General features: G+C 40.9%; 1 protein-coding gene across 4 annotated transcripts in view; it reads right to left on the bottom strand.

Moving 5' to 3' along the window:
* Positions 1 to 3,453: 3,453 nt before the first annotated feature.
* The window catches only part of LOC134624985 (RAS guanyl-releasing protein 2-like), a 37,056-nt gene continuing 26,444 nt past the window's right edge, over positions 3,454 to 14,065 (bottom strand). The window contains exons 11-17 of one of the 4 annotated variants that reach the window (XM_063470245.1): positions 13,924 to 14,046; positions 12,885 to 13,000; positions 12,646 to 12,787; positions 9,473 to 9,509; positions 6,601 to 7,104; positions 5,696 to 5,758; positions 3,454 to 4,786 (exon numbers count right to left, since the gene is read on the bottom strand). In XM_063470245.1, coding sequence (XP_063326315.1) covers positions 5,700 to 5,758; positions 6,601 to 7,104; positions 9,473 to 9,509; positions 12,646 to 12,787; positions 12,885 to 13,000; positions 13,924 to 14,046 — 981 coding nt within the window. In that variant the 3' untranslated portion in view covers positions 3,454 to 4,786; positions 5,696 to 5,699. The remainder of the gene's footprint in view (positions 4,787 to 5,695; positions 5,759 to 6,600; positions 7,105 to 9,472; positions 9,510 to 12,645; positions 12,788 to 12,884; positions 13,001 to 13,923; positions 14,047 to 14,065) is intronic. The other 3 variants (XM_063470247.1, XM_063470246.1, XM_063470248.1) reach the window with 3 other exon arrangements.

The raw sequence follows: 14,065 nt of genomic DNA, 5'->3' as shown, positions 1-14,065 counted from the left end.
TTTCCTTGCAATCAAGGTCACAGTGTGAGAGCATGAACAATGCACGAGGTTATTTCCCTCCTGCCTTCATTACTATACAATTAGCTGTGGTGCTATTCAATTTCCCTCATTTCAGACTTTGTAGATCGATATTGCTCAGGCTCCTGGCTAAGTAGCTGTGCTGCTGGTAGGGCTTTTCAATAGCTGAATGGGAGGTATCAGTCACTGAGCTAAAAGAGATGTTTGAGAGCTGTAGTCGGCGATGGCCACACACACACACACACTTTGATGAGCGGTTGTAGAGACTTTGCAAAAACAGTCTCGCAAATATGGGGGACACTGGGTGATTTCAAAGAGGAGACTGTGCTAATGTCAAGTTTGAACAATGGTTTCACTATCATCATTATCAAGGTCATTTATTTGCTTGTGTGGAGTCTGTTGAATTTTGCTTTGAGTCTCCTTTCTTTTCGGATTTCATTCATTGCTTTAGTTCAAAAGTACAGAAAACGGGTACAAACACTTTTTTTGGTTTGAATATCATTAATGGACCTTCTTGCTAGTGGAACAAGTGGCTACAGAAGCTGAATGTATCACAGTAGCATGGTAATGTGCTTAAACTTGAATGCAGTACAAGGCGGTATTTGCCCCTTGTCATGCTTAAATGTTACAGACTATCAAACAAATTATATTATTTTCACTAGCCACACCCCAACCTGATAATTGCTAGACCTGTTTGAATCAAGAAATTACTTAAATAGAACCTGTCTGACAAAGTGAAGAAGGCTAAAATATCTCATAAAGCTGCTGGTAATGCTTTTCAGTAGCTGAATGGGATGTATCAGTCATTGATCGACAGATGTTCGAAGACATCATGCCACAATCTAAAGAAACTCAAGAACCAGTCTGGAAAGGGTTAAAGAGCCATTTCTAAGCCTTTGGTATTCCAACAAACCAGAGTTAGACCCATTATCTGCAAATGTAGTGCACTGGTAATAGTGGTGAACCTTCCCAGGAGTGTAAACGTATACTCCAAGAGCGCATCAATAACTCATGCAGAGGTCACAAAAGAACGCAAAACAACATCTAAAGAACTGCAGGCCTCACAGTGTTCATGATTCAACAATAAGAAAGAGATTGGGTCAAAATGGCATCCATGGGACAGTCTGAAAGCAAAAACGAATGGTGACCAAAAAGAAAGCAAAGGCTTATCTCACATAGAACACACACAGAACCCATACAGTATAAAATTAAACTTTTTGGAAGGTTTGAGTCCCATTACATCTGATCTAACACTAACACAGCATTTGGCAAAAAGAACATCATACCAACAGTCAAACATGGCGGCGGTGCTGTGGTGGTCTGGGGCTGCTTTGCTGCTTCATTACCTGAACCATGACTGGGACCATGATGGACCTGGACCATGATGAACCCACAAATTTGGCCCTCTACCAATAAATCCTAAAGGAGAATGTCTGGCTATCAATTTGTTCCCTGAAGCACACCTGAGTTGTGTAGCAGGACAGTGAAACACACCAGCAAGTCCAGCTGTGAATGGCTCAAAGAAATTGATTGAGATGTTTTAGCATAACCTCAAACTGGCCATTCAAAATCTTGTGGTGTGTGTGGCTGGATGAACACAATTCTTCAAAGAAGCATGGGCCAAAATTCCTCCACAGCAATGTGAAAGACTCATTGCCACTTACTGCAAGGGCTTGATTGCAGTTCTTGCTGCCAAGGGTGGCACAACCAGTTATTAAGTTTAGGTGCCAATTACTTTTTCACATAGCTTAATAAATTAGATCATCATTCAAAAAATGCACTTTATTTTTTTCTGGATGATCTCTGTCTCATTTTTTGATTTTGATTTTTTTTTGAGGATGTGAAATATTTAAAGGTCAAAGAAATCCAGATGGCAGCAAATACTTTTTCGTGACACTATTCGTGTGCGTGATAGACCGAGGTCAAAAGGCCAGGTTATGAACACATCACCTCTCCAATTCATCAGCTCATTTTTATTTGGCACAGTCCCTCATGAGAGGTTCATTTAGCAGTATGATGACAGGGGGGATGAGATATGAGCCGAGCCAGTGGCTACAGAAAGTCTACAGAAAACAGGGCGAGGGCTGTGCAATCAGACGCCAAAACTGAGTTCATCTCAGAGAGTAATTACATGTGGCACTGACTCCGAGGCTCATTCAGGGCTGGTTATTAATACCTATAATGGACAGGCAGCAGAGGGCACTGGATCATGGTCACATGAAGGGTGAATGAAATGTACAGTAGTACAGTAGTATCCTATTTTGAGGGTGGTTGTTTTGTTAAAAAGGACCTATTGTGCTCATTTCCAGGTCCATATTTTTATTTGTAAACTTGACTTGGGCAGCCAAATGAGTCAGCGCTCATCCTTATTTACCTCACACCAGGGTGCGGTGCAGGCCATCGGTGTGAATCGAGTGACTTTAGCTCACAACCTTTTCCCTAGCCAACTGACAGGTTGGTCAGAACGAGCTGTGTGACCAAAAATTACCTTATTAGGGTTATCCACTGACATCACACAGAGTCAAGAGTAGAAAATAAAGCTTTTGAGTCACATGGTTTGCTTGTATATACCCTAATTGTATATATCCAACAGTTTATGCAGTACATTAAAAAACTAGGACCATAATAGGTGCAATATCTCAAAGACCTTTTTTCAATTGCAGTTAAACTGTCTGTTGGAAAACACTTGAATTTGGAATTGTAGAAAAATGTTGCATTGATATTTTAATGTGCTGCAGGCCATACATGCTATATTAAACTGGGCCGTTTTGTATTAAATATGAGTAAGTGTTCTGAAGTTAAGCATGTTTGCAGCTAGTGTTAACTAAATAATTTCACACCTCCACTCTGCTAAACCTCTTTGTCTGTTTTATTGAGCTAAGCTGCTGTATTTTCAGTTCATCTTGAATGGACAGATTCAGACAGGGGAACAAAGAGCTCCCTTTTTATGAATTGTGAAAGAATATCTTTGATGTTTTACTTGACGGAATTGCTCAATTTTAAATTCTTCGGGGAAAAAAAAGAATTTCTTCCTCACCAAAATCGCCAGCTTTCATTATGAAACATTATCTGTATTTATAGTAACAGCACAAAGTTTAAGTAAAATCAACCATCTTTAAGATCAAAGCAGCTGCTTCAATTTAAAGTATTCTCTGCTCAAGTAAAAGTGGAGAAAGATTTATGTGAATACACCTTTGATTCAGCATACAAAGTGAAAAGAGGACTAAAGCAAGACGAATTTTACTGTTATTATTATTATTATTATTATTAGTCGCAGAATCTCATAACAAGAACACATATTAGAAAGATGCCTGCTGCATTTAATACTGAGGAATCATGTAGAAACAGACCACAAGGAATAGCATGACATCATTCCGAATAACAGCAAACATCCATCGTCAGGCAAGGAGTGGTACAGAAGGACAGGCATATTCGTTTTGTGTTTTTTTTTTCACAGGAAAAATAAATACCAGCGAACTGAGGAGCCTCATTCAGCGACAAACTGGCAGTTGAAGCACACGCCACTCAAAGTCTGAAGTCATCTCTCCACAGGCACCAAGAGACAGAAACATTTCCTCTGTGTGGAATTTCAAGACATCATACTTGCTAAATAAACGAAAAGTTGGCGTGCTATATAAAAAAAATTACAAATTTAAAAATAGAAAAAAATATCTGTCAGGAGAATACGAGCAAGAAGGAAGAAGCATGCAGATTATAAACAGCAAAAATACAACTTGCATGGAAACTTCTCAGGAAAATGTTTTAGAAGCTGCTGTCAAATAAAAAGGGCTCCAGTTCTAATCTTGCTCTTTTGATTATTTCATTTATTTTTTCTTTAATGCTCTCAGCGCATTTACTGGGAAAGAAAAATGGGCTTCTTCATGTGACAGCAGCATTCCTCTGTTTCTGCTACATTCACAGTACTGCAGGAGGATGGGTCATCTGTCACTGCACTGGTACAAGACAGTACTCTATACTGAAAATAACACCAACTGCAATAACTATAGTTACTGATATTCAGGTAAACGTGACGAAGAACAGAACATTAATTAAAGTCCATCCTAATTACAGCCGTCTCCACGGTTCTTTCAGCTGTTTCCTTTGCTGCCATTGTCATCGCACTTCAGACGGGCACCACAAATATTTTATCTGACATCAAAATTGGTCCTATTATTGGTCGGCTGAAATGTATTTCAAAACAACAAACAAAAGGAGAAGGGGAAAAAAGTTGAGCTTCCCACATAAAGGAGACTGTAGCTTAGTCTGGGTGGCAGTTTTACATTCTTGGCAATAACAGCACCTCTTTTATGTTTTAAAGAAAAGACAACTGCGCCAATCTGCAGTGTGCTCAAATTTACAAACTCCACTGACGTGAACATTTCACCAAGAAAATACAATTTTGTGGATTTTCTTTTAAATATATATAGATATAGATATATATAGAGAGAGAAAGAGTAAGTATTTAGTAAGTATTTTACAGTAACACTCGTGGCCGACACAGAATCAAAATGCACATCTTTTTTTTTCATAGAAATCATACAGAGACATTCAGTTCACACTGGTCGTCACATTCCTGTGAGTCAGGCAGAGAGGAGTGCTGCTGCAGCGTGTGTCCACCGTGTGGCAGCATGTAGGCATCCTGGATCGCGTTCAGTGCAATTTCTCCTCAGCGCTGCGGGTTGTAAATCTGACACACTGTAGCACATTCTCTGTCTCGCTCTCGAAAGGGGCTGATTTGGCTTCTCGAACACCGACCGTAGGAGGGATTCTAAAAAAGAGAGCCAAAATCTGTCACCGGCCTGTTCATCAAAACCACTCTTCAGTTCAAGACTCCTGCAAAGATTTGTCGTACACTGACAGTCAGACGATGCTGTGTAAAGGCTGTGGGAAACTGTGGTAACGGTGAATAATTGCACTGTCTCTCTGCAAGGGAAGACCACAAACTAGGCAAATCAGACAGGAGTCGGACATTCCCTGTGTGTAACTTGGTGTGAAATACTGTGGAAATGTGCACGATTTTATTGCACTACATCTGTAACATCAAAGACGAGTGACCTTAAAGGAGTAAATATTATCATTATTATTACAGTATTATTAATCTCCACATATTTATTTACTTCTCACAGAGATATCCAGGATGATCTCCGATACCATATCTGGTTCATATTGTCCTTTTTTATGCACTCTGATACCTTTTTGTTTTAGTAAAACTTAAACTAGTTTCACTTCTGTGGGAATAAGCTGAGAAGAGAACTGAACTTTCATTTGAGGTTTCAAGCAAGAAAGGGATTAAATGACAACACACTGGTGTGTTTTCTGTGCGGTTGCATGGGTTACATGGCTTTAACAGGAAGAGAAATGAGTTATGCCAGCAAACTGGGAAATATGTACGCATATTTGAAGGTAACCAGCAACTCTGTAGCTAATTAATTAATGTCACACAATTTGTTATTTGTGAAAGAGCTACAGGTTGATAGCCAGGCTTTTAATGATTACTGTGGTAGCACTGACAGACTGTGTCAGGTCCTGCTGACTTTACAGACAACAAGAATTCTTCCAGGTCAAAATGGAAGCTATGAACTCATTTAATTAATTAGGAACACAACTAATCAGCGAAAACATATATAACAATTATCTAGTAAACAGCAAATAAGCGGTCAAAGTGCACCTCTCTCACCTGGTTATAGATGGACATCAAATACTCCTTCCTCCACTGCCTCTATATCCTCCTCAGCAATTACTAGTGGGAACAGAGAAGGTGAGGGCAAAGAAATAAGTGGCGGTTTGGTCAGTCATCTGGAAATGCAAAGCATCGCCTAAAACCCAGAAATGTGCGGCCTTTGTCTATTTACCATTCCCAATTCATTTGTCTGGCAGCATTGTGCTGCCCACTGATGGAGCAGGTTTGCACTGATACAGAATTGAGCCAGGCAGGGCGCCACTTTTGCTAATGTCTGATGAAAACACTGCCTTTATGAGTCACTAGCCTCACTGTGGTGGACCATTTACATTTCCATTGCAAATTACACTCTATTGTTGGAAGAAAACCCTCCAAATGTCAGCTCTCCATACACTCAAAGGAAGATAAAAGCCCCCATCAAAAAGTGGAGGTGTTGCAGTGGTGACATGAAGTCAAAATTCCTCCAGGCTACACTACTTGTTTATCTTTGATGCCTGCGATGGGAGATTCTATTTTATCAGCACGAGGGGTCAAACTTTAAGGTCTGTACACATACCAAGCTAGCTGGTACTGTATTCATTCCTGTGAGAAACAAAGATTCTAAAAACAAGTAACTCGATGCTTGAAAAGTACACTTATTCTGTGTTTTTTTTGGCTTATGCCTGTAAGCCACAGCCAGCAGCAGGTAGTTGCATAAGGACCATACACTAGAAATAGGAGGGCTGGCTCTATCCAAAAAGGCTGAAATTGATCAGAAATGTTATAAAAGAAAATAACAGTGGAATCACAAATTATTTTTTAATTTTTAATGTAATACATATTTAGACATGTGTAGGGGTCCATTTCAGCAATCATCCCCTTGGAAACATGAGGGATGCTAGCTGTATGTAGATGCATTTTACCAGTGTTCTGCAGGCTTGGTGGGGTGTTAGCAGGAGGAGGGAAGCTGTAGGATCTGGCCTGGAGGGCTGGCGGCGCCTCATGGCTGATGCTCTTGGTCCTCTTCCGGCACTCAACAGCCAGCCGGCTTCGGCAGGCCTTATGGCAGTTGACCCCGCAGGCTGCAGTGGGAATGTTCGCACGATGGGAGAAAGATGGAGGCAGGGACAGGTTTCGGGAGAGGAGGAGAGGACGGGGGGATCGGAAGGGAGGGAGGGACAATCGGCGAGAGAGCAGGCGAGACAGGAAGAAAGGATGAGAGGGCCAGGGGCGAGACGAAGATGGAGAAAGAGGTGGAGAAGAAGGGTCAGACAAAGGGACGGGTGCAAACTGATGCAACGGGGCAAACGGGAGAGCTAGCGGTGACAGTAAAGTGCTTCGACATGCTGTACAGACACACGAACACTGGCACATGCACACGGTAAGGCCGACTGTGCCCGACAACAGCTCTGTCAGCTGTGGGTAGTCTACAAGGAGAGGAGTGATGGGTCACCCAGCAAGGCAGCAGGAAAGCACGTGAGTTACTGGAATCCACAGCAACAGAAATCTTTCCTGGTTCATTTCTTCACTGTCACTGGTGGTAGTCACCTGACTTTAAATAACTATAAAGTGTGCAGATAAGCATCATATCAAGAGAAGAAAACAGTAACAACCTACATAGTGGCAATATAACTAATTTTGATCATACTGGATTTTTTTATAATGCTTATTTCTTTAACTCATTATGAATTTTTCATTCTAAAATAATTATCACAGATATTGTCAGTTCCCAAATAATGACACATACCTATCAGTCTTTGCTTAAACTCTCATGTACTCTTACGTCTTTCCAATGTATATGAAGCTATAAATGTTGCTACTTTTCCCAGTCTTTATGCTATGGTGAGCAAAGCAGCTGGGGGATGACAATTCAAATTTAGCAGGAAGATCTTAGAGCAGTCTTAAGGTCTAAAGCAAAAAAAAGAAGCCTACTTGCTAAAATGTCAAACTGATAGAAAGAAGCAAAGATGTTTCTGTGATATGGATGTTAGAATGCTGGCATGACCACAGCCCTACATCTGTTCAGACAGTGAGAGGTTTCTGATTCAAATCTCAGTAGCTGACATCTACTACCCCATTACACACACCAGACAACCCACACACATCAAGAGCGCTCCTGCACTGCACTGCACTGCAGTGGGTGATTCATTTCAATTATGTGCCTGCCGGTCTGTCTACCTCCCTGAGTTTGGGCTAACAATGGTAATGGGGATGAATGGCTGTGGGGCTCTCTCATTGACTTCCCCTGGTCTCATTAATGGAACAAGCCAGAACTAAAACTCTCAGTCAGGCTCACAGAATGCACTCCTGTAGAGTGGAGAGGACACGGGAGAGTGTGAGGGTCAGTGGTATGTATGTGTGTCTGTATACACAGTGGAAAGAAATGCATCAATCTCTTTGTGTGGATGTGCTTGTGTTATTTTTTTTAAAGCAATCACATGCTTGTCTTTGTATTTTAATAACAAACACAAGTTAAAGATTTAAAGCTCCTTACGTAACTTGCCTCATTCACACAAGCACTTTTTGCTACACTTTTTCTATGTACCAGTCACACATATCAGAGAGCAACTTGGTGTTAATATCTTCCCCGAGGATGTTTGACATGTAGACTGGAGCAGCTAGGGATTGAACCACCAACCTTCGGATTAGCAAATGACCTGCTCTACCTCTCCTGAAGTACTAATCCAAGTCTCCCATCCAAGTACTAACCAGGCCTGACAAGATCGGGTGTGCTTAGGGTGGTATAGCCGTGACCTAGTCAACATGGCGTCATCATGAAAAATAAGACATTACTATGCCTTAAAGCTGTTACACTAATTCAAATACAAATACCTGTATTTGTTAACACAGGTGTCCTTTTGTTCTCCTACTTAGACCTCCAAGGCTCCAAGAGAACAACAAAGCATTACATCCTGCGATACACAAGGACTCTGCACACAATACAATACTACTATGAGGTTTCTCAAGCTGTCATTGCATTAACACAATACTTAACTTCTTCTAAAGAATGAGACATTCACGCTTGTGCAACCAAATAACTGAACAAACTGTGTAGGCAAGGCTGACTGAGAAATCTTTGCAAAAACCTGACATGAAATTTAGTTTATGCGACACAGAAAAAGCAGGGAAACGCCATCTATGAAATATCTGCCCTAACTTTTCTCACTCAGATGTCTGAGCTGTATCCAGTCACTCCTTAAAAGACTACAGCAGATGCAAACTAGGTTTATTTGCATTTTAGATCTGGCATCATGTCCAAACCTTTGCTTGACATCTGGAGAGCAACATATTTGTTGCAAATTATTTAGAGGGTTTAACGTCTGCAGATCATCACTCTGCTTTACAACATCAGCACAGACCACCAACAGCATGTCCACAGAGGGGGGATGGACAAGCTGCAAATGTGTTTAAGAAGCTAATGACAAGCAGTGTGTGACAGGGTGGGAGGTTTTGGAGGTAGCCGGCCTCTGTGTGTGTGTATTTGTGAAATGAACCAGCTTCTTCAAACACAGGTCCACTTGGAGGCCTGAAAGGGCAAATAATTCTCCATTGTGTATAGTGTGTTCTCCGGTGATGGAGTTTATCCAGCTGCTTGAGCAGAGGGCTTTGAATATAAAAAAATGTGTGATATGTTTGATGACATTTACTTAGCACTCAAAAATCTGCGGAAGGTGCAACAGATGGGAATCGATGGCTTCAAAAAAAGGCACCAAAAAAAGCCTCTACCCTTCTAGCTAGAACAAGTTTATTTGTGCAGAACACGGCGAGCAAAAGCTGAACGAATTCCTCTCTTACCTTTACATTTGTAGCCTTGCTTGTAAAATCCCCAGATCTGGAAAAAAAAAGATAAGAGAGGGGAAAAGGAGTGGGGTTGGGCATTAATCCTGATTTTATTTTGTTTAGGACGCAAGGCGCTTTATATAATGAGGTAAAGACCCTAGAATAATACAGAGAAAACTGCAACAAACAGGCAACTATGAGTAAGCACTTGGCAAAGCAAGGCAAGAAAGAGGTACAATGAAGCAAAGAGACATGTAAGGTGTGAGAGCGAGATAGAGGGAAAGAAAGGGGGAGAGAGACGGGAGGCCGGCTGGACAGAGGGGGTGGAGGGGGACCGAGATCAAGCGGGATGCAGGGAGCGCACAGGCAGTGGGGGAACAATGACATGAAAGAGCTGAACTGGAGATCACACATCTGAGGAGGCACAAAATATCCTGACCTCTTCACGTACACACATACAGACACACACAGACCTACATGAATGACAGCAAAGCCACATACACCTGTAGGTGCACATTTGCACACTGACACAAAGAAAGTCTCTCTCACACACACACAGCCAGAGGCTTTAAAACAAAGAGAAGTTAGTTCTGAGCAGAATATCCAAACACAACTATCATCACAGCCCTGCCTACGCTGACTGACCTTTAAAGCCTCTGTAGACGCTAAAACACAACACACTACAAACAACAGCTGGAAACATGCTGGTTTTAATTTAAGCTTTGCCACCTTTACTGGCTGTAGTTACACATTTGATATTTAAAAAATGCACTGGGAGACGTTTATGTTTCTATTTTTGAAATCATTTCTAATGCCTCAGTGCTGAGTTTTGAACCAGCACTGACAAGCAGTGTGTATTTAATTTCTCAGGTATTTTAAGGCAATCTTTTATCAAATAGGAAAGTTCAAATAAGGGGAGACAATAATATGTTGCAGAAACTGTGCTGTCTTTAATGCCCAGACTGTAACAAAACTCAAATGTCATTCTGTTCCTGCTAAATTGCTTAATACAAAAAAAAGTGAAAGAAGGTCAAATTTGGCTTTTATATGATGAGAAAAGTTTCCATTTATCATTCTACTGAATTCCCATGAACCTTTTTTTGTTATCGCCATTTAATTTTAAGTATTTTCAAATGAGGGAACAAGTTGTTTTCTAAGGACACACTGACATCGGCCATTATTGTGGAAGAAATAATGGAAGAAAATGTGCAAATTTGGAATTGGAATCACTTTATCTAGACAAGCTCAAACGTACCCTATTTTTTTGTCTTTAGTGGAGGAAGGGGGTTAACTGACCGAACTAACATTTTAGTCTGTCAGGCAAAATAATTTGCAGTAATTTATGTAATGCACATAAGTAAAAAAAGAGCACACATCCCACCCTTTCCATGTGCACACATGGAAAAACAGGGGCAGGGAAAGCAGCAGCATGACCCTGTGCAGGACGCAGCAGGCAGGAAAGCCTGGTGGACGGGCACACCTCTTTCAGTCGCTGTCAATTATGTTTAAGGCTGTGAAATCATTTGCAGTAAAGCATCACTGTTCACTGTAAATGATTCTCAGAGTAGACGCGTCCTTCTCGGCCTCTTGCCAATATTTTTATTTTACATCTTTCAGAATCAGGCTCAGGACTGGGAGTTAAATTTAACATGAAGTTTTTAATGTCCATTATTATTTTTCAGTTTGTAGACCTTTGCTAGTTTAAGAACTTGTAACCATATCAAACACATAATATGAGGTCAATGTACAATTAACCCTGCAAACCAAAAGCTCATCGACAGCTCCAAACACTTAGTTTCAGACATTACATACTCTTACCAAACTCTGCAGTCCAGCAGGATAAGGTCACCCACACATGTCCATAGTAGGCTTGTTTAGAAATGCTAGTTTGCAGTATGAGCATACATGCATGTACAAAATCCATAAAAGGAAGACTTTCGCGGTCTGTACCTTGGAAATCAAGTATATACTGCATAAGACACACAGCCTGGAAAAGATCTGTGACTGTAATGAGATATTTTTATCTTTTGTCACAAGGTATGAACACTCTCGTAACTCAAAACAGAATAAGAGATGCAGCATGTGTCAAAAAGCCTCGATGCATCACTCTGTGCAATTTCTCTTCTAAAACTTGTTTGAATCTTTTCCAGAAGCCTGCTGTATCCTCCTGAGATGGAGAAGCTTGCACACGGTGCATTGTCGGCTTGCTTCTGTAATCTGTAAGCCAGTAATTAAAATAAAAGACCAAAGAAGAATGCAGGCACCACAGCATCCTTGTGTGAATACCGGTGACTGGACGCTGGTGTTTACAGAAGGCCCGGCTGGAATTGTACAGCATGTTTGAGGCAAGTGTTGAAAAATGTGCTGCAGGAAAATATTTTGTTTGCACAGGAGCCAAGAGGAAAGCAGACAGATGAGGAAGTGGTTGGTGTACAGTATCTACCTCTGCCACACACACACACACACAGATATATCCAAACAAAGAGGCAGACTGCCAGGGTCCTTATCTTTCCCTGCTCTGTATTCTGAATTTCCCCCATGACGATTTAAAAGTAACAGACTTTCCCCAGAGTTTAACGTGCTGCAGTGTACGTGTGTGCATGTTTAATTTTAATGGAAACACATACGGTTGTCCGTACTTCTCTCTCGAGAATTGGCCCGGTTATAATGCAATATAAAGAAATGAATGTGATGTCATCTCAGTGTCTCTACTTCAACATTAAAGGCCTGTTCTCATTACAGCTTAGTCACTGTCTGTGTCTCAATAACACAGAGATCCTTGGGGGACTTTTGGGAACGTTGAGGGCCAGAGGATGCACACTCACACACCCGTAACACTGCCACAGACGAGGGTTATCATCTCACCCAGTTAACTTCCTCTCATATTTCCCAGAACGCAACTTCAGCAGTGTGCGGCTGCAGCTCAAAGTGATCGCACTACCCTGACCTGACAGGAGGAACCTTAAAGAGTTGTGCTACCACGGCTTGACAGTAACAGCCAAGACAAATAATGAAGTGCATGACACTGGGGCATTTATAAATCATACAGCTGAGTCAGTGCCTAAAATCAAGTTTTTCATGGACTGTGTTTCATGAACATTTTAGGATGGGATGAGGTCAAAAGCAGAATTATACACAAGCTGAAAAGATGGCTACTGTTTAAGTTTTAGGCATAGATGTTTACTCACAAAGCCAGCACAGTGTTCACAGAACGTGGGCTTGACATAGGTGGCCTCAGTAAAAGTGTGGATGAAACCCATCTTGCAGTTCAGAAGAGAGCTGGCTTTCATAAAGTAGTCTATCATCTCTTCCCTGCTGATCTTCCCGTCTCTGTAAGAGGACGCAGAAAGAGATGAATGTCATAGAAAGCAGATTGTAAGTTGGCTCAGTCTATAAAGTGCTTATGAATAAAGCTACAGATTCTCACTGGTTCTTGTCCAGTTCTCCAAACTTGCTGAGGTATGGAAAGTTGTTCCTGATTGCTTCAAATTCATCCCTGGAGATATTGCCATCGCCATCTGTGTCAAAGTTCTTGAAGACTGACTGAAAAGAAGAAAGATGTCAAGTAATTAGGCTGTTTTAGGGAAAAGTGATTACTGTGATTGCCTGAAAAATAACACAATAATTTATGTATTTAAAATTTAGATCCATAGATTTGTCCATGTATGAGCTCTGCACCAAGTTTCACGACATTTTTCTTTTCCATGTTTAGTCATATATCTGCATTTCACTTGTTTATTGTGTAGTTTTGGTAAATTAGCAGTTCTGATACTAACACCTATAAAACACTTCCTTTTTCCTCTCAGAGCAACCTAAAAAACAAAATGTTCAAACTGGGAAACAAGCATTCCCCTCCCTAAAAGGCAGAGAACCCACAGCATCACAGGATGTCACAGTTATTAAATAATGGTAATTGTCTTTAAACTTTATAAATATATATATATATATATATACAGTAGATAGAACAAAGCTAACACTTTGACTGGGTGACAGCCAACTTAACACATCTGGAAAATAACATTTGCTGAAACAGAATTTTACAGACAGAGTAGATCTGTCATGCAACTCATTTGCAGATGTGCATTTGTGGGGAAGACGTTACCAAAACACATACGCCCTACTTATGGTAGTTATGGTTTGTGCTCTTTTCAGAAAGCAAGACTCTAAAAAAACTGCACTCTGACATTTGTTAAATCTTTGACAAGCCCAATAAAATGTAGTAGAGCAGACTAATGCAGTCTAAAAGATGATTTTATAATCCAGCAGTTCGATAATGAAGAGCACTGGTGAGCGTTGTTTTTGAATTCATCATTTTAGTGGTAAAAGTCTAGAGATGTATCTGTTTTGAACTTTTGATCTCTGACAATTGTGGTGGTGAGTACAGCCATAGCTCATTTTTATCCTTATCCTTGTAACACCTCTCAGGCTCTGAGAGATGTGAATATGAAGGGAGCAGAGAAACTCACTTCCACCATCTTCTCTATGTGTTTCTTGATGATCGTGGGGTCAGCGCTGGGCTTCACTGAAACGGCCCACTCATCAATCATACTGGGCTTGGGATCAGGTGCGGGGGCAGGGCTGGAGTTCTGCTACAGTTGATGAGAAATC

Source organism: Pelmatolapia mariae, linkage group LG3_W, assembly GCF_036321145.2.
Source record: "Pelmatolapia mariae isolate MD_Pm_ZW linkage group LG3_W, Pm_UMD_F_2, whole genome shotgun sequence".
Taxonomy (NCBI): domain Eukaryota; kingdom Metazoa; phylum Chordata; class Actinopteri; order Cichliformes; family Cichlidae; genus Pelmatolapia; species Pelmatolapia mariae.
The sequence above is the reverse complement of the archived record's forward strand: the minus strand, read 5'-3'. Positions and strand labels throughout refer to the sequence as shown.